This window comes from Geotrypetes seraphini, chromosome 2 (assembly GCF_902459505.1).
Source record: "Geotrypetes seraphini chromosome 2, aGeoSer1.1, whole genome shotgun sequence".
NCBI lineage: Eukaryota > Metazoa > Chordata > Amphibia > Gymnophiona > Dermophiidae > Geotrypetes > Geotrypetes seraphini.
In genome coordinates this window covers 229,414,629-229,439,058 of record NC_047085.1, presented here as the reverse complement: position 1 = coordinate 229,439,058, position 24,430 = coordinate 229,414,629, and the positions used below count along the sequence as shown (strand labels likewise).

The following is a 24,430-nucleotide window of genomic DNA, read 5'->3' as shown; positions in this document are numbered from 1 at the left end:
TGAAAAGCATAATTCCCTGACCTGTTAGCCAACATCGCATTCTGGTACAACCTCTTGCCAAATTTATCCATGGCCTTACCTTCTCTGCCAGGAGGGACTGAGGCGTACACACTAGCTCCCGTGGATTTCTTTAAAGTGGATTCCACTAAGAGAGACTCATGTGGAAGTTGTGGTTTGTCAAAGCCAGGAATGGGGATGACTTTGTATAAGGAGTCCAATTTACGAGGGGCTCCTGGGATGGTTAAAGGCGTCTCCAGATTCTTGTAAAAAGTCTCTCTCAAGATATCGTGGAGAGGCAATTTCAGAAATTCCCTTGGAGGCTGGTCAAAATACAGTGCATCCAGGAACGCTTTGGATTTTTTTGACTCAGCCTCCAAGGGAATAGAGAGAGAATCACACATCTCCTTCAGAAATGAGGTGAAAGAGGTTGCATCTGGTTTAGAGGATGGATCTAAAGCAGAAGGATCCTCGTCCCCAGATGAACATTCCCCCTCAGAAAGAAGAGGCTTTTCCGAGTCACCCCACAGATCAGGATACCTAACTTGGAAACTGCGGTCCCGGGACTCCGGTGTGGAGGGTTCCAGGTGTCGGGCTTTGTGTGTCGACTTACCCGACCTCTGGGAAACGGTACCGGGAGATGTTAAGGGCTGTGTCGGTGTCGAAGTTTGCACAGCCTGGTGTAAGGACCTCGGTTCCGGTGCTAATATCGGCATGGATACCGATGAAGCAGAATGTACCGGTACCAACAAAGTGGATACAGATAAGAGAGGCTGCTCCACTGTCGGTACCGGTGGCTCAGACCGGACCGGGACTGGAAGGCTCGGTTTCAAGAGTGCGTAAAGGAGCTGTTGCAACTGCTCCTTGAGTTGCACCTGCAGGACGGCAGCAATTCGCTCGTCCAGCGAAGGCACCGGTACCGCTTTTTTCTTCTGTGGTACCTTCGGTGCCGCTCAACACTCCGAAGAGGAGGAACCCGAGGTCGAGGGGCTCACCTCAATCGGTGCGGAGCGCTTCCGCGGGCGCCTCGAGGTCGGCAGGACTGGGCTCGCTGCTACTGAGACCGGAGGATGCTCCAGCGGGGAAGGCTTCTTAGCCGGCTTACCTGAAGGGTGCGACACCGGTGCAGTGTCGACGAGGTGGGTGCCGACTGAGAAGGGGCCGATGTCGGTGCCGGTGCCGCAGAATCAGACATATCGGCACCAAACAATAACCGTTGCTGGATCTGACGGTTTTTAAGGTTCTCTTTTTTAAAGTGGCACAGCGGGTGCAGGTGGACACCCGATGGTCAGGACCCAGGCACTGTAAGCACCAGTTATACGGGTCAGTGAGAGAAATGGGCCGTGCACACCGCTGGCACTTCTTAAACCCGGGTTGGGGGGGCATGAACGTAAAAACTGCTTCTGCCAAATCGAAGGCCGAGGCCTCGATGGTGGCAACAGGCCCCGCCGGTGCGAACCGAAAAGAATAAAGTTTTTTTTTTTTTTTTTTAAAACAACAAAGAATAAAATAAAAAAGGAAATTATATTTCCGAAAGGGTTTTCGCGAGCGGGAAGGCGAAAAAAATATCTTTTCAACAGCCGTTGAAAAGGACGCGTCTTCTTAGCTCCGCGGAAACTAAGAAACTGGGGACCGCGCGCCTCTGTCGGGCGGGAAGGCACTCGCGCGTGCGCCCTACTAGAACTTTCCAAGTTCTTAGAGTGCAATCACTCTAAAATTGTCCGTACCGGGGCTCCGTCGGTGCCGTCACCCATCAATCAAGAATATGCTGCCTGCTTGTCCTGGGATAATAATCTTTTTTTTAATACCTGACCTATCTGCTGTTCATAGGACAGAGTTTACTGTCAAAAAGGATTCCTAGATAACAAATTTTATTGGAATCAAATCAATATCTAATAATTTTATAGGATCTGTAGGTGCAGAATGCATTCCACTAATCCAACAGGGTAGCAGTTTTTTTCATATTATAACTAGACCACGAGACAACCAATCTGGACATGCAAGATTGAAGAGGGGCTAAATCTGTAATGAATATGAACTCTTAAGATTGTATCTATTAGAACAAATTAAAACTTACAAAGCACACACAAAAGTTAACATCCTATAAAATTAAAGTACATTCCTTTCAACCCATATAATCAAAACCCATTATTCTACTCTCCTTTTTGAATAATCTTCAGCCACTACAAACGTCTCAAATAGGTATACTCTTCAATAGTTTTTTCCTAAGGCAAGAACCTGCTCAGAATAAAAACATACCTTGGTAAAGAGTCTCCACCATTGCCAGTTTCGCAATTTCAGATATGCTGCACAGTTCCTCTGTATTACTTTCATAGCAGTTAGCTGTTGCTGGCGCTTAGCAAAGGCCCTGCAAAAACATTAAAGACATTCTTATCCTAATGAAAAGAAACAATTCTTAGCATAACTAAATGGCTAATAGCTCTGGTTTAAATCAGAGGGTAAGGTGGTCTAACTTAGAACTCTTCTGTATGCAATTAGGTTATTTTATTACAAATCCTAGGTAATTTGAAAGAAAACTCTACAGATGTGGGAACACTATGACCACACTAGTGGCTCTCAGTTGGGGAAATAGCTTTAAAGTCCCTCTTGGAGTTCTTATCAGAACTTTTAAGAGGTGTGTAGGTGTGTGTGTTAAATTAACCCCGGTTCTGTTGGATAACATCCAAGGATTAATTCTGCCATCCTCTGAATACTTATTAGTTCTCAGCTTTCAATCCTAAAGGTTTCAAGAGCAGAATACTCGTGCAACACTGCCAAAATCCCATGCAAGACCACTTCAAGTCCCCATGCAAATATAAATTAGGAAAAACACAACTCCTAAGTAGGAGGGTTTTGCGAAAACACCCACCCTGCTATTCTCAAGGAAAAGCAAAAATACTTATCTGTAGCAGATATTCTCTAGCAGGCATATATTTTCACATGTGGTTGACATCCACAGAAAGTGGTACAGACACTACCAAGTGTACTGTCACTTTAAAACTTGTACATGAACTAAACAACTCTAAACTAAGCTAAGTTATTTGCTTTATTTATATCTATTTACATATTTATAAAAAGAATATATTTATAGGAAGTTGAAATGTAAGCACGGAGCACTTTACTATATAAACATATAAATTCAGGGAGAAGTGCAATAATGTAAGTCACATATGCACTTTTAAAAACAGTTGAAAAAGAAAATAAATATTACAAGGAGCCGATGAGGAAATGACCACGTAAAGCTTGCCGCGATGAAAGGATTTTGAGGTGGTGAGTGGTGGGGCTGAGGCTCATGAAATAGCTTAAAATTAGATATTCTAGAAGTTGTGAAAAGCTCAGAGTATTTGAAACAACTTTAAAATTTTAGGCATACATTCTGGTGCCTTCCCAGCTGACACTGGCTCGCAGAACCGTCAGTTCAGTAACAAAGCTAAGTAGCCAACTAGGGGAGGTGGGCAGGTTTTGAGAATATGTATACTATCCTCAGTGAACATCTGCTACAGGTATCTTTGCTTTCTCCAAAGAAAGGCAGGCATAATATGCTCACACATGGGACTCCCAAGCTGCTAGAACAGACTTGGGCAAACTATGGTCCGCGGGCCATATCTGGCCCATTTAGTTTTTTTTAATTTGGCCCGCTGAATTTGTCAGGCCGGCACAGCGGGTACAGAGTCACGAGCCGGAGCGGCTTGTGCCTAGCATGCTCCTGTGGGTTGCCATGTCGATGGCCCCTTGCGCTGAGAATAAGAGGACCAGCTGCTGAGAGGAAAGGTGCAGGACATGATGCGTGGCTGGGCTGATCTGCCGGGAGGAAGGAAGGGCAATGCTGGGGGCGTGGCATGCAGCATGCTCCGATTGGCCGAACTATAACTCCCAGCGTGCTCCCACAGAAGTGGCGGTGGCCCCAATCTTGCGGGAAAACTGGCAGTATGGTTTTTCAGTGGAGATTCTGGGTTGGGTTATGCCTGCTAGGTGCAGGGCTGGATTAATGGATAGGCCCAGGAGGCATGTGCCTAGGGCCCGAAATTGTGAGGGGGGCCCACTCACTGTCACCTTTCCAATTTTTTTTTTTTTTTTTAAACAGCCATGACAGCAAGATCGGGCCCTCCTCCCGATGACAGCAAGATTGGGCCTCTCCCACACCGCTCCGATGACAGCAAGATTGGGCCCCTCTCCTCCCAATGACAGCAAGATCGGGCCTCCCCCCCCCGATGACAGCACGATTTGGCCTACCCCTCGCTCCAATGACAGCAAGATCGGACCCCCCCCCCATGGCATCACCAGCAAGATCAGTCACAGCACCTGCAAGCAGTGCTCAGCCCAAAGTTCTCCTCTAATGCAGCTTCCTGATTCCGCATGGGCAGTTCGCATCAGAGGGAAGCGTTGGGCTGAGCACCACTTGCAGGTGCTGTGGCTGATCTTGCTACCCGCTGGCTGTAGAGCGTTCTTCACCACATCTATGGGATGTATGCGGGAGCCTCTGCAGCAGGTGAGCGCCTTGGGAGGGGCAGCTCCGGGATGTGTGAAGAGGGAGTTCTGGTGGGGAGGGGAGGGTGTTTGCTGCAGGTGTTGGGCGCAGTGGGGAAGGAGGAAGAGGAGTAGCTGGTGGCGCGAAGGGTACTAGACACTGCAGTTCCTCTGAGAAGTCCATAGAGGGGGTGCAGGGCCTGGATGCACTGGGGAAGAAGGAGCTGAAGAGGAGTGCAGGCTGCAAGCACCCTGAGGAGCTAAGGGGAAGAAGTGGAGGAGCAGTGGTTGGAAGGAACAGGAGAAGGTGATGGTGGGGAGGGTTACAGGCCGCAAACCCTCCAAAGAATAATGAATAATGTAAGTGGTGAACCATACAAAGGTGAGGAGAAGGGAGGGTGATGGATCTGAGGTGGAGGCTCGGAGTGGGAGAGAGAGAGAGAGAGAGGGAAAGTTGGGCAGATGATGAAAATGGGGAGAAGGGAGAGAGAGAAGAGGGCAGATGCATGTCAGTTGAGAGGGGAGAGCAGATGCTGAATGGAAGTGGAGAAAAAACACATACTGGATGGAAGAAAGAAAAAGGCGCATGCTGGATGGGGGGGGGGTGAAGAGAGTTAGTGAGATAATGGAGGGGTAAAGGAAAGGGGTGACAATCTGTGGGTAGGCACAGTGAAAAGAGGAAAACTGAGGACTGAATAGTAAGATAATTTAATTTAGACAGAAGAAGAAAATAGAGAAGAGAGATGCCAGAGCATGGGGGGAAAGGGGGAAGGAGACAGAAATATCAGATCTGAATGGAAGAAATGAGAAGAGAGAGGGAAATGGAAGGACAGAGATGCCAGACCATGAGGGAACAGAGGGAAGAAGATGGATGCCAGACCAAGGGGGCAGGGGGAGAGCAGGAGGAGAAATGGAAAGATGGAAGGGGCAGACAGTGGATGGAAGGAAGAAAATGACAAGATGAGGAAAGCAAAAACTGAGAAACAAAGGTTGTTAGGTGCCATCAACTCGTGCTTGAGTCCTAGCCCAATGTTAGATGAATATTGGAGAAGAGCAAAGAACCACAAAACCCTCTATACCTTTGCTTCATCGACTACAGCAAAGCTACTGACTGTGTGGATTATAATAAACTATGGAGAACTCTAGTGCAAATGGGAATACCCAAACACATAATTCAGCTGAAAATCAAGACAAAGGTAGAAAAAAATTATATTTTTTGTTATAGGATAAAGTAGCTGTGTTGATAAATGTTTATAAATAGAAAATGGAAATATGGTGATCGTTTTATTGGACTAATTTTAATACATTTTTTACTAACTTTTAGAGGCCAAATTCTCTTTCCTCAGGTCAGGACAGGATACTGTAACAGCAGTATACTTTACTGACCTAAGGAAAGAGGGTTTGACCACTGAAACCTAATTAAAAAATGTATTAGTCCAATAAAATGATATTTTATTTTACATTTTTTGTTTTATTTGTTAATCTGTAAAGTGATTTGAACCTCCTTATTGGCTGCTGATCATCTTTTGTTCCATGTTGGATTCTTTGGTGGACCGCTTGCCTTGTTGTTTTGTTACAAATTAGCATACATGGAGTGGAACGTACCAGAGAAGTTAGATTTGGTTGTCTATACATATGGGTTAAAGTTGGATAACAGAGTGAGGAAGTTGAGATGAGTTGCAAACTTGGTTATTAATATAGACTTATGTTTTATATAGTATTACAGCTTTACAATGCATTTGAACACTTTTATATACGTATGGAAAGGGTTCAGAGTTAAAGTCCTGGGCAAGTAGGTGGGAAGGGAAGGAAGAGAGGATTTGTTCAGAGATGTTTGGGGCTTGCATAGAACTAAAACTGTACACTGGCTTTGTAATTTTTGTTGTTTGTTTTGAATTTTATAATAAAAGAAAAAAGAAATACAAGTGGAAATAAAGAAGTAAATAATAAAACAGGTAAATAAATGTAGGCGGGATGTGGGCGGAGCACGGATGTGGGCAGGGCAGAGCTAGAGGGCCCAGTGTACTTGTGTGTCTAGGGGCCCTCGAAGAATTAATCCTGCCCTGCTAGGTGCAGTGTTAGCATGCTATGGGATAAGGAGGAGGCTGGAGCTGAGATAGAGGTGCTGTTTGTCTGCATGAGTACCGGAAAACTACCTGCTGGCCCGGCTACCTACATCCTCTACCAACACAGCAGCAACTTCATCTTTCCTGTGGGGTTCAAAAAAAAAAAAAAAAAATTGCTAGTGTTCTAGAGTAGGAAATATTTCAGGGGAAGAAGGGAGAACCAATGTTGCCTGGGCCACCATGGAGCAATGAGAATCATAGTGGCTGCTTCTCTCTTGAGTTTGAACAGAGTTCTCAACATGAGAGGGATTGGAGGGAAAGCACAGTTACTTACCGTAACAGATGTTATCCAGGGACAGCAGGCAGATATTTGCACATGTGGGAGACATCATCCACAGAGCCCCGATGCGGACAGCCTCGCAAGCAGACTTGCTTGTAAAACTTTAGAAAGCTTGCGACCGCCACACTGTGCATGCGCGAGTGCCTTCCCGGCAAACGTAGGGCGCGCCTCCTCAGTTCAGATAGCTAGCTAAGAAGACAATCAGGGGATATGGGTGGGTCATGAGAATATCTGCCTACTGTCCCAGGATAACACCTGTGCTTTATCCCAGGACAAGCAGGCAGCATATTCTTACATGTGGGTGACCTCCAAGCTAACCAGAATGGGATAGTGGGAGTGTTGGCAATCTAGTAGAATAAATTTTGTAAAACTGCCTGGCCAAAATGGCCATCCCGTCTGGAAAAAGAATCCAGACAATAATGAGAGGTGAAAGTATGAACCGAGGACCAAGTGGCAGCTTTGCAGATTTCCTCAATAGGAGTAGATCTAAGGAAAGCTACTGATGCCGCCATGGCTCTGACTTTATGGGCTGTGACTCGACTCTGTAGATGCAGTCCAGCCTGAGCATAACAGAAAGAAATGCAAACAGCTAACCAGTTGGAGATGGTGCGCTTGGAAATCAGATGTCCCAACATGTTTGGATCAAAGGAGACAAAAAGTTGAGGAGCAGATCTGTGTGGCTTAGTCCTCTGTAAGTAGAAAGCCAAAGCACGTTTACAGTTCAGAGTGACATGGATAACCTGGACATACAGATGATTCAACTGGACATACTGGCCTCACTTGTGTATGCTGGACACTACAGACCTATATTTTCACTTGTGTATGCTGGACACTACAGACCTATATTTTCCCATAGCCAGGCCCAGCCTGTACCTTGCTGTCTGTAAACACCTGCAGCCTTTGCAATGCTAACGTTTTTGTCTCCATTCCCTGCTTGGAGGATATTTCTCCAAAGTTCTGCTGAACTGTTATCAGTGTTGTATGACTTCATATGCCAGGCACCCTGGAAAGCCATAAAACTTTTATAATGAGCAAGGATCCCTGCAGGACGATGTGGGTGTAGCGAGATGAGAGAACTTGGTACCAAAACATTTGCTCCCTGTCTCTGAACCAAGCTATGGGAACCAAGCAGCTGGATTGTTGAAAGGTCACCTTTGCCAACTTTCAGCATACAAGGACACCATCCCGAAGATGCACAGACTAATTAACATCTACATATCTCAGCACTGGAGAAAGAAAGTTCACCAAGAGTTCTCTGTTTCTGCAAGGCCCCCCCCCCCTACTGGGGGAGGGGGGGTGGAGGTGAGAGAGGCGTGGACTGAGAGGAGGAGTTAGATTTACATTATTTTATGTACCAATAGGAAATTACATAATCAGAATTCGGGGATGTACTTTTTGGAACAAAGGAAGAATTTCTCTGTATAAAATACACGTGCATTCTAGGTAAAGCTAGAGAGATTCACTTACTTATGCTACGGGGATCTGCTAGCCCCCTGCTAAGCATATGGGTGCAAGTTCTTCTCTCCATTGCATATTCTGAACTGACAATATATTTTTCTGATATGTCTCTGCTGCTGTAATACTGTAAGTTTTTATACTAACAATAAACAAATATTGTCTGTTTTGGAAGATACAATGCCGTCTTGTAGTTATTCCAATGAGGTAAACAAAGCAGCCTTTACTTCAAGAGTATGAAGAGCTGTTTCTCCAGGATGAGAATGAGGCTTTGGAAAAAACACTGGAGTACAATAGATTTATTGAGATGAAATTCTGAAACCACTTTAGGTAAGAATTTAGGTTGAGTACGGAGGACCATCTTGTCATGATGGAATACTGTGAAAGGTGGGTCCGCTATTAAAGCTTGAATCTCACTGACTCTGCGATCAGGCGTGAGAGCAATGAGAAAAACTACTTTCCAAGTAAGATATTTGAGATGAGCCGAAGACATTGGTTCAAAAGGAGGCTTCATCAATCGAGCAAGGCCAACATTGAGATCCCAAACCACTGGAGGCAGTTTGAGAGGCGGTTTGACATTGAAAAGTCATGAATCTGGAAACCACAGGATGAGCAGAGAGGGGTTTCCCTTCGATAGGCGGATGAAAAGCAGCATTTGCACCGAGATGGACTCGAATGGATGTTGATTTGAGGCCTGATTGAGATAAATGCAACAGGTAATCCAAAACTGAAGACAAGGAGGTAGACTGAGGCTCCTTGTGATGAACGGTGCACCAAGCAGAAAATCTAGTCCATTTCTGGTTGTAACACTGTCTAGTGGTAGGCATCCTGGAAGCCTCTAAAATGTCCTGTACAGATTATGAAAATTGTAGAGTGGCAGTTAGGTTGAGAGGTACCAATCCGTCAGGTGTAGAGACTGCAGGTTGAGATGAAGTAGAGACCCCTGACTCTGTGTAAGCAGAGACAGAAAAACTGGTAGAAGTACTGGCTCCCTGCTGATGACTTGAAGAAGAAGGGATAACCACGGTTGTCTGGGCCACCGAGGAGCTATCAGAATCATGGAGGCATGGTCGTGTTTGAGTTTGACGAGTGTCTTGAGAATGAGAGGAAATGCATACAGAAACTGATTCGTCCACTCCAGAAGAAAAGCATCTGCCTCAAGGCGGTGAGAAGAGTAAATCCTGGAGCAGAATTGAGGCAGGTTGCTGTTGTGGGGAGATGCAAAAAGATCTATCTGTGGAGTCCTCCACTGAGAAAAGAAGTGATGGAGAGGCGAGGAATTGAGTGTCTATTCGTGAGGTTGCAGAAGACAACTCAATTTCAGGTTTAGGCTTCAGGTTTATTTAAAATTCAATATACCGCTTTATCAAAATTCAAAGCAGTTTTACATAGAATACATAAAAAAACAAGCAATTATAAAAATATATATAAAACACAAATTTCATTAAATAACAAATTTCATTAAAATAACATTAACAGACTGATACATTGACAAACAATGACATACTGGTACAAAAGGTGACTGGGCAGAAATACAAAATTTAAATAGGAAAGGCTGGGAAGAGGGTAAAAACAAGAGGAAGGGAAAGCAGGCAAGTAATCTAGAATACAAGGCAAATGGAAGAGAACAAGTTTCCATCACCGTCCTTAAAAGGACTATCTTTAAAAAGAAAGGTCTTTAAGCTACTTTTAAATTTATCGAGGGATGTAATTTCTCTTATATGGTTTGGTACGGAATTCCAGATAGTAGGGGCTGTAACTGAAAAAATGCTAGTACGTATAGTGTTAATATATCTAAGTGAAGGGATAGCTAATAGGTTTTGATTTGAGGAAGTTAAAGTACGATGAGTAGTGTGAGGGATTAATAGCCTGTTAATGAATTCTGGTTGACTGGCTATTTTTGTCTTAAAGGTTAGTATCATTATTTTATAAGTACAGTGGTACCTTGAATTACGAGCATAATCCGTTCCAGGAGCATGCTCGTAATCCAAAATGCTCGTTTATCAAAGCGAGTTTCCCCATAGGAAATAATGGAAATTCGCTTTGATGCATTCCACCCCCCCACGAGAACCGGCATTGCTCCTCCCGAAGGCCCCCCCTGAGATCCGCCCCCCCCTCCTGCGATTGGGCTGGGCACCCCCCCCCTCCACGATCCGGCACCGGCATGTCCTGTGCCCGAAGATCGGCCTCCTCTTCTGCTGAACTCGCAGGCCTTGAGCATGCTTAGATGCTCAAGGCCTAGCAGAAGAAGAGGCCGATCTTCGGGCACCGGCACCAAGCACAGGACATGCCGGTGCCCAGATGAGGGTAAGAAGCAACTGGGGGGTGCCAGATCGAGGCGAGGGGTGCCCAATCACGTGGGGGGGTGCCGGATCGTGTTGGGAGGGTGCCGGATCACGGGGGGGGGGGGGAGGGTGCCGGATTGCGGGGGGGGGGGGGGGGGGAGCTTGTAAATTGAGCCATGCTCGGTTTCTGAGACACCGATTTTACAAAAGTTTTGCTCGTCTTGCAAAACACTCGCAAACCGGTGCACTCGTAAACCGAGGTACCACTGTAATTCGGTGCTCAATGGGGAGCCAGTATGCCTTGATCAGAAGGGGTGTAACATGATTGTATTAATGTGCTTTTGAAATAATTTTTATACCAATGTTTTGAATAATTTGAAGGCGTTTTATTTCTTTCTTTGTAATTCTTTTATACAGTGAATTACTATAGTCCAAGCATGAAATGAATATAGAGTGAATGAGAATATTTAAAGATGATAGATGTAATGTGGCAAGAGATCTTATCATTCGGAGATGGTGAAAACATTTTCTAACTACTCAGTAGAGAATGACACTGGAAAAAATCTGTCCCCTTCACCAGACCACCGTCCCTGCCATCCCCTTCACCGCCCTGTCCCCGCAGCATCCACTCTTCCCTCTCGCCACCTCATCGCCCTTCAGTGGCCCGAGAATCTCCCTCCTTCCCCTTTACCTTTTCAGCGTAAAGAAACTTAAGGGAAGGCGCGGGGGAGAATTAGAAGTCCTTGAGCATGCGCAAATGCATGCTCAAGGCTGGCAGAAGCAGGAAGATCTTCTAGCAGCACTGGTATCTTCTGTGGGCTGCATGCCGGTGCAAGACGGGGGGGGGGGGTAAGTTTAAGTTGTTCGGGCGGGGGGTGCCAGTTCACATTGGGGGGGTGTGCCGGTTCGAGCGGGGGGGCCTTTCCAAGCAGGGGGGAGCGATGCCAGTTATTGGGGGGTGCTCGCAAATCGAGTCAACACTCGGTTTGCGAGACAAGTTTTGCGAAAATGTTTTGCTCGTCTTGCAAAACACTCGCAAACTGGGTTACTCGCAAACCAAGGTTTGACTGTACTTCCAATTTGAGTATGTATATTTCCTCTCTCATCCTTAATTGCAATAATTTTTGTTCTTCTTTTCTTTACTTTGAGATAATTTGCCAATATTCTTCCTGCCTTATTTGAGTTTCCATAATACAGATTTTGTTGGGAAAACAAATCTTTTCTTACTAATTTTGAAGAAATCTCATTATATTTACCCTTTGCTTTTAATAAAGCCTGCAGAATATTTTGCTCCCATTTATCAATTAATTTAGATTCCAGATTTTTAATTTCTTTTTCCAGAATAAAAATTGTTTTTCAAGTTGTTTTCTAATATATGCAGAATATGAAATAATGTTATCTCTCATGGCAGCCTTAAATGCATCACATATTTCTATGCTAATATCTTCTGAGGTATTTATTTGAAAAAATTCAATCATCTTTAACTTAAATTCTTCCAGGAAATTTGAATCCGCAATCAATGTATTATCGAATCTCCATACAGATCTACTATTATCAAATTTAAATTCAATCCACACCCCTCCGTGATCAGACAAAATGATTGGATCTATGGAAGCTTATGTCACCTGTTGTACTATTAAAGTTGAGATAAAAATATAGTCTATTCTTGAAAAGGATTTATGAACTTGTGAACAAAAAGAAAATTCCCGATCATTAAATGAAGTATCCGCCATATATCTTTCAAATCACAAGATTGCACTAAATTATCTAATCCTAATGACTTCATAATTTTGCTTGGGTTTTTATCTATGAGTGGATCCATAACAGCATTAAAATCTCCAGCCACTACTAAGTTAGAAGCAGCTAGTGGGAGTAACAATTGTTGTTAAGTTCTAAAAAAATTCAGATTGGTTCGAATTAGGGGCATACACATTAAACAATGCCAGGGTATTATTTCCCATGCTTATTTTTACATGTAACCACCTTCACAAGGGATCAAAATCAATCATTTGAAAAGAAGCTGTGCATTTTTTACTTACTAAGATAGCAACTCCTGCTTTTTTCCCAACTGCAGGGGCAAAAAAACATTGTTTCACCCAATCCCCTTCCAATTTCTTTGATTCTATAGCGGATAGATGTGTCTCCTGTATATAATATGTTAGCATTTTGTTTTTTCAAAAAGGTAAGCATTTTTTTCCTTTTTACTTGATGATTGAGGCCATTAACGTTAAGTGAAAAGATTTTAACCTCCATTATAAATTTTATCTTCAAAACATCTGAGCCAACAAAAGTAGGTAAATTTAATTAGTCTTATGAACAAACACCATTTTCCCAATTTTACATTCTGAACATTACACATAGCTATTTCTCTCTCATACCCTTTAAACCTCCCCCCTCCTTCCCTTTTCCCCTGATTAATAGCCGTTGTTTTGTGAGTGCAAGGACAGAGACTCAGCATGCCTGTGGGGTTTGTGTTAAGCAAATCCCTGCCTTTGTATTTCTATCCCAGTGTTCTAATTAGTTCTGAATAGGAATTTTTGTTCCCCTGCATGGCTTAAAGTATTTTTAAAATTGCGTATTGGCCTGAATGTATGCTAAGGGATTAATCACTTTTAATATTTTTAAAATTAACCTGGGAAATTTAAAATAAAAGACTAACAAAGATAGAGGTTAAGTACCCATATTTTTCAGAAAATGGAAGTCAAGGATAAACACAGGGGTGGAGTCGTGAGCCAAAGTCTAGTTTCAATTTTTGCAGGTCAGCTCTTTGGGGTAGGAACCGAATAAAGCAACTATAAATTGACACTAATTCCTATGTTCTAGTGGAACGTGTAATTTAATAATTTACTCTGTTAAGCCTAGTGGATCTGCATTACCACTTTTGTAGTGTTTCATTTTTTGTTTTGTTTTACAGTACACTATACCCGTCTCTTTTACAGGTCTGGGAGATGCAGCTTGTTGGCAACTGATTTACTATCTCTTATGACTGTGTGACTAGACTGAAGACTACAATTTTTGTTTTTTCTTTCAGAAGTTCTAGTCTACATTTAGACTCCAGACCATTTGATTATGCCTTTTCTGATTACTGTGCCATGTGTTACATAGAAATTTATTTTACTAATGTGTGCACACCAATATGTCTGGTTCTATGCTGTTGTTTTTCTTCTTCCGTTTGTATAACTGTGTTTCTTTGCAGATTTAAGTTCAGCCCTGGCTCCTTGACGGATGAAAGAAAGTTTAAGGCCTCCCGGAATTCTATGTTTGTTTGTGCCATGTAATCTTTTGGAACCGCACATATTAGATCAGGTAAAACAAAAATCCCCACAGACCACAATTATACATCAATTATCATACTAATTCATCTACCCTTTTATTAATTTTGCCTCAATAACTATTCCCAATTAATATTTTCTTGACTCTTATTATCAAATAATATACAAGTAAAAATGGATTGGGATAATAAAACATTCAGAATTAATTTATCATAAAGCTCCATTTTATAACCAAATTATCAATATTGAAATATATTTTATATCTATTTGTATATTAATTTAATTTATGTGTAAAATCTAATATATAAATCATTAATCTTTACTTCTCCCCTAAATTTTATCTTTTAGACTATTATGCAATCACATTCTTCTGGCATATATAATTAATAGTTATATGTATATTTCCTATATGCTAAATAAATTAATTATCTTTAACCTCTATAGCAATTATTAATTCATTAAATGATCAAATCTGGCCATAGGAACTAAATATTATAAATAAAAGCAAAAAGACCCCTGGGATTGAAATATAGTGCCAACTTAATATTAAGCATTAATTCACACAGCCCTGATGTCTCAATCAATGATCCATCTGATTTCGAAGTACAGTGGAACCTTGGTTTACGAGCATAATTCGTTCCAGAAGCATGTTCATAAACTAAAATACTTGTATATCAAAGCGAGTTTCCCCATAGGAAATAATGGAAACTCGCTGATACGTTCCCACCCCCTCCCCCCGAGGCCAGCGGCGCTGCTAACCCCCCCCACTCGCAAAGGCACCTCCCGCTTGAATCGGCACCCCCCCTCGACCAACTTTAACTCACCCCCCGTCTGGCACCGGCACGAGAACCGGCATTGCTCCCCCCCTCGCAAAGCCCCCCCCCCTGCTCGAATTGGAACTCCCCCACGAGAACAGGCCCCCCTGCCCGACCAACTTTAACTCACCCCACCGTCTGGCACCGGCACGCAGCCCACAGGACGGGCTGGTGCCACTTGAAGATCTTCTTCCTGCCTCTGCCGGCTTTGAGCATGCATCTGCGCATGCTCAAGCCCTTCTAATTCTCCCTTTCACCGAGATTCTCTGATTGAGGTGAGGCTAAAGCAGGGCGAGAGATAACATCCTGAATTTCTCTTTAACTAGAAGTAATGGGAGTAGAATCCCCATTGCTGCTGAGAGGGGAACTTCCTTGATGGCATTCAGGAGGAGAAGGGATTGAACCTCCTGAAGAAGGGAGGACTGTGCAGGGTCCAAAGAAGAAGGGAGGACTGTGCAGGGTCCAAAGCAGACTCTCTTGGAGGATGGTCTGGTGGAAGGGTTTGGAAATTGAGAGTATAACCCTGACGAATGATGTTGAGGACCCAAAGATCTGTTGATATGAGTCCCAGCGAGCTATGTAAAATTGATGATAGCCTCCGATGGGTTGAGGCAAAGTTTGTAGAATGGTGACGTTGGCTTTGTTCTGGAGGAACACGTCAAAAAGGCTGAGGAGCCTTCTGAGGAGCAGCCTGTTTTTACTGTTGCTGACACGGTTGTTGCTGTCTCAGCCTCCTTGTTTGAGGTGGAACAGGAGCTGTGGATTTTGCAGCAAACCTCCTCTGATAAGTAGATTAAGGTCTGAAAGGATGAGAAGGAGGAGGTTTCTTTTTGGGCTTCACCAGAATGTCCCACCAGGTTTCATGTGTGGCCAATTTCTGGGTAGTGGTTGAAAGGACACATTTGAAAGGATAAATTTTCTGTCTCTGTCTATGCTGGGGTAATCAAAAACTTGATGTCTGGGAAGAGGTCATTTAATCATGTTAACGAAGTTAGCTGTCTGAGACAATGAAGGCTCAACCCCCCACTGCCATGTACCGGTTGAGATAGATAAAGGAAGCTTTTTATACCTTTTAGTTTAAACAATGAAGTACATATCCTGCTCATTCACCCACCCCACCCTTTTCTACTGTTGATTACTTCTTTGAAGCCTATGTATCCTGTCACCAGATATGGTTTGTACTTACGTCATCTGCTAATACCACTGACCCATGTTAAAAAAGTATAAAAGCTGGATGTACTAATAAAAGATTAGGCTATCCCTTTAGAACACTGTCTACGTATCTTTCTTTCTAAGGGGAATTGCCTCCAGACGTCTGAATAGATGACAGAGTGTTTGCAGGACGATTTCGGGACCAAGAAACAGATCTTGTTCGTTTCAATTTGGGGGCTACGTCTGGGATGGACTTGACATTTACCAATATTTTGTGAGTATTTCTGAATTATGAATTCTGTTCTTTAATACTCACTGGTATTGGCGTCCTGTTCCAACCCTTTATTTATATTGTAGGGTTTTTGGTAAACCCGCTGCGGTTACTGTTCTTTTGGCAAGGACAAATATTAATGTGGAGTTTTCGGTAAGCTCCCGCCGCGAAAATAAGCAGCTGCCATTCTTTCGGGAAGAATGAAATTAAGTGAAGACTTTTGGGAAGTCTCTATTGTGGATTTATAGAAACGTCTGCTCATTCTGTCATCTGTACCATTCTTTGCATGTGCTGTTCTCTTCTATCGCTTAGATAAGATTTTATAGAGTATAAGATTATATTGTATATTAGTAATGTACCTCGCTTATAAGGTAAGGTAAGCGAAAATTTCTGCATTGTTAAATTGTTTTTGTTATTGAAAAAATTCCTGCATTGTGATATTGTTTTTGTTATGGGTCATAAAGGCACTTAGGATTCTCCCCCTCCTAGACAGATGAGACTTTGTTCGTTTCAGTAATAATAATAATAATAATAATGGTAATAACTTTATTCTTCTATACTGCCACAATCTTGCGACTTCTAGGCGGTTTACATTCAAGAGAGCTGGACATTCAGCGATTTACAAAATATGGAGGGAGTACAGAGTACAGAGACTATTAGGAATCAAAATTACAAAATATGTTTGCTAAGAATTTCGGAGCGGACCTGTAAAGAAAAATCGCAGCTTTCCTGAAAAAAGGGAAAAAATTACAATGTACAGTTTGTTTAGAGATTCAGAAACAGCAAGAATTAGGATTTCAGAGAGCATTGTGAAAAGAAACAGAGTACTTGGTGAGGTTCTGTTTGGGTGATGTATCTGTCGAATAGAGTAGTTTTTATGAGTTTTCTAAAAGGCATTGTAGGTCAGTTCGGCTTTATTAATGTGACTTGTCTAGCCAATGTTGTTGTTTATTTGCTTGGAGCATAAAGGTTCTGTCCAGAAAGGTTTTGTATTTACAATTGGTTATGCTTGGGTATGCAAAAAGATAGCTGTTTCTGGTTTGTCTTGTTGGGTTGTGGAGTGCGAAGTGGGTTTGTAGATACGTAGGTGCTAGTCCCCAAACTAGCTTGAAACATATGCAGGAGAACTTGAATAATATTCTTGCCTCGACTAACAGCCAGTGCAGTGGTTTGTGGTGGGGGATGACATGGTCATTCTTTTTTAATCCATATATCAAGCGGACAGCTGAGTTCTGAATGATACCCAAATAAACGATATTACAATAGTCCAGGGTAAAAAGCACTAGTGATTGCACTAGTAATCTAAACGATAGTGGGTCGAAGTATTTTTTGATGGTCTTTAATCTCCATAACATCGTGAAACATTTTGTTGCCACTATATTCGTGTGTTCAATCATAGTGAGGTGTGTGTGTCCAATGTGACTCCCAATATTTTTATTGTGTTGGTAATTGGGTAATCATGGTCTTTTATATGTAGCGTTGAATTGGTAATTTTATCTGTTGGGCTTGCAAGGAAGATTTTTGTTTTTTTCTGTATTAAGTTTCAGTTTGAAGTTGCTTGTCCAATGTTCTATTTCGGTCATTATATGAGTAATGTATTTTGAGGTTTCATTTGTTATGCTGTTCACTGGGATTAGAATGGAGATATCGTCTGCATATATGTACTAGATCAGGTTTGGTTTTTGCAGTGGGTGTCCTAGAGAGGATATGTAAATGTTGAATAGGGTAGGTGAAAGTGGTGAACCCTGTAAGGCTTAATATGATTTGAATGTGAGTGAACCAGGTTGTGGATGTGTAGTATGGGTGAATTTGTGGTGCTTGATGTGAAGTGGTTGAGTTGGAGTTGGAGATCTGATTCTGATTCTGTGGCAGTCTTTGGCGGGGAGAGGGGGAGGGCAGCCCCTCCTTCTCGTCCTCCTTCTCCTTTGTTGTAGTGACAGGCAGGCTGATTAGTTTTCAGCACTGATTGTGGGTAGCATGGAGCAGCTGGCAGGCAGGCTGAGAACTTTTCAGCAGCTTGTTTGATACATAGACAAATTGTCTGAAATAAGTTTTAAGAATGATAAAAGAATATTGGAAATGTTATAAAATGTTAATGTATATTCAGAAATGAATGTGGACAGAACGAATATGATTTCTGAAACTTTTAAACGTAGAGGAACTTCTTTGTCTAACTTTTAAACATCTCCTTTGTTAAGTTTTATTGGCTGTCAGGCTGATGATGTCACGCTGAGCCAAAAGTATATGATAGGAGTGTTTTGAAATATTGAACTGAGCACTTTATCAGAAGGCCAGCATTTTGGCAACTATAACGTTCTCCTGCTAATGTAACTGCTAACGCAATTATGCTTTATTCTTTTGGTATCATGATTAACAAAACCTTTGCATTTAGCGTCATTTAGCATGTTTTTTGTTATTTTTCACACCTTGAGCTTTATGAGTGCGCAGGCATCCAATTTCCGTGCTCAAGGGATGTCCTGACTTTCTGTGTCCGAATACCAAGGTCACTCAAACCTTCACAGCCCTGCCGGACTCCTATCACTTTCCTGTGGACTCAATTTTGTTGACGCAGGATAAGGGAAAGAAGTCAGACTCTGAATTCAGCTTGAGGTATGTGGCACCTTTGATTTTGGACACTTGCGGCCGCCCCAATGTTAATACTACCAAAGAGGGTCAGGATAAATTAATTTTAATTAATACAGGGGCCAAAATCAGTTTTACAGATAGAGCAAGAAAAAATATGGAAATTTGTGAGATTCAAGTTTCAAGTTTATTTTTAACTTATTGAATAGCTTAATTTAATTTGCTAAGCAATTTACAAATAAAAACAAAAGGTGTACACATAAGCTTATTTATAGTAAATTACATGAGTCTGACATATTGACATACAAACTAACAGATACATAAGGAAAAAAGGGCAGAACTACAATTGTATTAATAAAGCACAAAAGAAGACATGAATGGTGAAAACAATAGGAATAGGGAATAAATAAATTAAAGGCGTCTTTAAAAAGGAAGCTCTTCAGATTGCCTTTAAAATGGTTTAGGTCATTTTCTTCTCTTACATGCTGAGGTAAGGTGTTCCATAATTGTGGGTCCATTGCAGAGAAGATATCATGATGACGAGTTCCGATAACTTTCAGTGATGGAATTGTTAAGAGTTTTTGATTAATGGACCTTAAAGAACGTGATATACTATGGGGAATAAGTAGTTATTAATGAATTGGGGTTCGTTCAAAGACAGTGTTTTAAAAAACTAAAAGTAGGATTTTAAAGGTAATGCGATGAGTAACAGGAATCCAATGTAATTCGATCAGGATTGCAGACAGAGCTTGATAGGTGTTGAAAAGGTTTAATGAAACCTGGACCCAAGAGGCAGGTCTTAGTGCCCAAGCAAATATGGATTCCCTACTTATTCAGACTTTCCTTTCTAACCTCCGTTCTCCTTTGCAGATTCCCTACCTGGGGACCGCGCCTGTCCGCTCCTCGCAGAAGAGGGGGGTCACGGGTTTCATAGGGGGCGGGCCCCTGCCTCCGATCGAGGTGGTAATAATCCATCCAGAAGTACTGGATGTTTTAATTGCGGAGACCCTGGTCACTGGCTTAATCAATGCCCATCTGGCCGGTGCCCAAAGCCGCCCTTCGGATGGACTTTGGTGCAAAGAGGGAAAACCCTGTATATCAGCTGCCCTTGTTATGGTTGACTTGTTCTTCCGATAACCTGAAGCTCAGACAGTGGTGAACATTTTACTTCGCGAAATCATCCCTGGGTGGGGATGTCCCACACACATCAACTCAGATAATGGTCCTGCTTTCACTGACAGAGTATGCAAAGATTTGGCTATCGCACTCCGCATTGAGTGGAGGTTTCGTCTCCCATGTCACCCACAGAGTTCCGGTATTGTCGAACGCATGAACAGGACTATTGGGGACAAAATCTGGAAAGCCACAGCTGGCACATTTGTGAATTGAAAAAAATTCCTTCCTATTGTTTTAGCTGAAATTAGGATGTTGCAAAATTAAAATGTGTTTTTCTTTTCTTAGTAGCAGTTCGGATATATACATAGCCATCCTAGTTTTGGCACAAGGATATTTCTGGTGTTTTCCAGAGATATCTGTCACTGCAGAGATAAAGATGATCCAAAGAGACATTAGCTTTTCTAAATATGAGATGGTTATGATATGCATTATTTGTCCATATACTTTACTCATGTGTTCATCTTTGTTTTTCTATAACAATGTGTTTATTTCCAGAGATAAGTTCAGCTCTGAACACTTGACCGATGGAAGAATAGTTTCAAGCCTAGAGCTATGTGTTTTGTTTGTGCCATGTGGTCTGTGTTTTGTCTACTTATTTTAGTTTGAGGGGTACCCCAAGACACATAATATTGGCCATTTCTAGAGCTAGCTGTTTTCCCACTCTTTACTAGCCCAAATGCGCAATGTTCTTTTTTCCCTATAGTTTGCATATGCTAAATGTAGCTTAGTTAGGGGTTATATTTTTAAGAAAAGGTTTTATTCTATATCTATACAGTGTTTATTCAATGGTGCTCACTAGATATGAACCATTCAGTACACATTTCTGACATAATTTTTTAAATACATTCAGTACAGAATTATGGTCTCTCTGAATTGCCATAATGGCTATATGCAGCACACAAAAACATATCTTTTTGGAATGTTTGATTAAGAACCTTAAGTACTTGAATATTGTCTCTCTTTTGCCATAACTATAACAAGTAAATGCATTAATATTGTCACATGTTGCCACATTCAGTACAGGCAACCTGGTATCTCTCTCTCTCTCTCTACATTCAGTACAGGCAACATGGTTTCTCTCCCGTTTTCTATCTCTTATTTGGATCACACTGGAGTACAGCTGCTGAATGACAAGCCGATGTATCCATCCCTGTATACACAGACATCATTCCATCCCAAGTGTGCATCTCACCAGTTTAAAGAGACTAATTCATCTTCCTGCACCCTGACTGCAAAGACTTTTCCACATATGCTGTACACAATGTTTCCTGTTCATCGGATATAGCCACCTTCCTAAGAACGCTTTGCTGTACAATTCCACCTATTTAACCTATTCTATGGACATTCCAGACTTTATTTCATATGCTGTGTATCCACTACCTCTTGGTATGGGGAATGAGACATTGCATAAGCTGCTGAACTTTACTGAACAACTTAAGAAAACCTCCGAAGAAGTGAATCATACTATCACTTTTGAAAATGGACAGATTGCACAAAATTTGCTCCGAGATGCTCATGTCTCAAGTTTGGGAACTTTTCTTTGAGTATTCGCCCACTGCAAACCACGTATTTAATGTTTTAATTCACCCTATCATTATCTTAATTATTGTACAAATTTTGCTATGCATTATGATGATTTTCCTTTGCTGTAAAGTGAAACACATGTACATTTCTTTACAACGCATATCATACAAAGTTTCTTTTAGCTTTTAAGGCAGTTATACATGTATTTCCAGTATCTTCTTTGACACTTGCTAATTTAGTTCTAATTTGGTTTTAATTTGGAATGGCCTATTGCATTACTATTACCAGGGTCAGAGGTAATATTATCCCACTAGTGTTTAAGCCCGTTACATTAACGGGTGCTAGTAGAGCCTCCTTCCCTCACATGTGCCCTATTTTCAGCCCCAGCTCCAAACCCATTTTTGGGCATAAAAGGTAAAAAGATGTCATAAGAGAGTATGTAAGTATGGGATAATATTACCTCTGACCCTGGTAATAGTAATGCAATACTTACATACTCTCTTATGACATCTTTTTACCTTTTATGCCCAAACCTCCTGAGAAACCTTCCTGCATCCTTTATGCACCGTTCATTAGCTCAACGACGGGTAAGATATAGATACGACCTAGGCAACCTAAGACAGAGGTTTGAACTCATAATGGGAACTGTTTATCTTCATAGCTTGGAGATTCTGCAGGACAGGGGACGTGCTGTTGGAGATAAGCGAGGCAAGAAATGCAGACTGGCTAAGGGTACCACAAGTTTGCTTTCGTTTCAAAGAATATGGGAGATGTCAGCATAGCTGTTGCAGGCGTTCAGCATTTTCGGTTGGCATAGCTAGTGTCAGCCAAGGCCTATGGGAAATTATATCAATCTGACTCTGGCATGGGAATGAAGATAGACCCTGAGGGCAGGAAGACGGTTTCAAGTAGTCCTGATTAAATCATGATTAGCTAAAATGTGTTAATGTATTAATCAGAAACTATTGTCCGAGGCATACTGGAAATTTAACTACAGCCTGGTATTCTTTTTTGGAAATTATAGGTATGCTTCACTGTTGCAGCATCAGATTTTGCTTTAGGTGATATTTACTGGCTCTGTGGAGACCTTCGGCTCCGTGTTAAACTACCCAGCCAGTAGATAGGCCACTGCGCTTTAGCTATACATAGATGAGATAGGGGTCCCAAGAGGGGTCCCAGATGAATTCAAGGCCCGAGACCAGGTTAAGGCTAGGTTTGAGTCCCTTATTCCCCTTATAAGAATGTTGATTGGATTAATTACATTTATTATAATCAGCAACGCTTTGTGAAACTCTAGGGATGCCTTGCAAGGTATTGCTGATCAGTTAGGCCCCACTTCTCAGATGGCTTTCCAAAATCGCATGGCCCTGGATATGATTCTTGCAGAGAAAGGGGGGTGTCTGTAAAATTCTTCCCAGTACTTTATCCTGTTGCACCTTTATTCCTGACAATACAGGTCCCACGGGTAAGGTATATACTATGGCCATTAAAAAAATTAGAAGACCTCTCTGCTGAACTTTAACGTAATTCTGGTTTATCTAATCCTTGGATCTGTATTTTAGTTGGATGCAGGGGTGGGTGAAAGACCTTCTTATTATTATAATCTTTATTATTATCTGCACTCTTGTTGCTTATGTAATTTTTAGACTGTTCCTGCGCTGTTTGACTCATATTACAGCCCCTAAAACCCCTCCTCAAGAGACATATCTAGAATATCTCCCCTTCCACGCTCATGCCGTGCATTTATGATGTCATTTTCATGACGTAAGAGGGGATTGAAAGGACACATTTGAAAGGATAAGTTTTCTGTCTCTGTCTATGCTGGGGTAATCAAAAACTTGATGTTTGGGAAGAGGTCATTTAATCATGTTAACGAAGTTAGCTGTCTGAGACAATGAAGGCTCAACCCCCCACTGCCATGTACCGGTTGAGATAGATAAAGGAAGCTTTTTACACCTTTTAGTTTAAACAATGAAGTACATATCCTGCTCATTCACCCACCCCACCCTTTTCTAGTGTTGATTACTTCTTTGAAGCCTATGTATCCTGTCACCAGATATGGTTTGTACTTACGTCATCTGCTAATACCACTGACCCATGTTAAAAAAGTATAAAAGCTGGATGTACTAATAAAAGATTAGGCTATCCCTTTAGAACACTGTCTACATCTTTCTTTCTAAGGGGAATTGCCTCCAGACGTCTAAAAAGATGACAGTGTTTGCAGGACGATTTCGGGACCAAGAAACGGATCTTGTTCGTTTCAGTGGTATCAGTGGAAGCTCCAAAAAGTTCATCCCCAGACAAGGAGCATTGGCCATCCTGTCCTGATGATTAACGTCCAGTTCAGAGACTCAAAGCCAGACTAGATGTCTCACGACAATTGACATTGCTGCCACCCGTGAAGCGAGTTCAAAAGTGTCATAAATGGAATGAACCATATACTTACGAAGCCTGATCAGGAAGCTTACGCTCTGGGAGGTATTTTTGGACCGTAGCAACTTGCTTGACCAGATGTTTCATATATATAGAGAAATGAAATATGTAGTTACCAGACCAGTTGGCTAACATAACATTCTGGAAAAGTCTCTTGCCAAACCAGTCCATGGTCTTACCCTCTCTGCCAGGAGGGACAGATGTGTACACACTAGTCCCCGAGGATTTCTTTAGGGTAGATTCAACTAGGAGAGACTCATGAGGAAGTTGAACTTTATCAAAACCTGGAATAGGGACTACCCAATACAAAGAGTCCAACTTACGAGGAGCCACTGGAATGGTATTTGGCGTTTCAAAATTTTTGTAAAATGTATCCCATAGAATGTCATGAATAGGGAGCTTAAGGAGTTTCTTAGCCGGTTGATCATAATCCAAAGCATCTAGAAACTCCTTAGACCATTTTGAGTCAGCTTGAAGAGGGGTAGACATGGTTTCAGACATATCTCTCAAAAATTTAGAGAACAAATATTTCTCAGTTAAAACAGGGAGTCTTGAGAAGTTTGGTGAAGAGAATCCTCCTCTGAAGAACCATCA

The 24,430-nt window shown here is 42.0% G+C and overlaps 1 protein-coding gene across 2 annotated transcripts in view; it reads right to left on the bottom strand.

Annotated features, from left to right (window-relative positions):
- Window positions 1-24,430, bottom strand: part of MYH9 (myosin heavy chain 9) — an 807,001-nt gene that overhangs the window by 367,174 nt on the left and 415,397 nt on the right. For both annotated transcript variants that reach the window (XM_033935132.1, XM_033935133.1), the window contains exon 20: window positions 2,257-2,365. In XM_033935132.1, coding sequence (XP_033791023.1) covers window positions 2,257-2,365 — 109 coding nt within the window. The remainder of the gene's footprint in view (window positions 1-2,256; window positions 2,366-24,430) is intronic.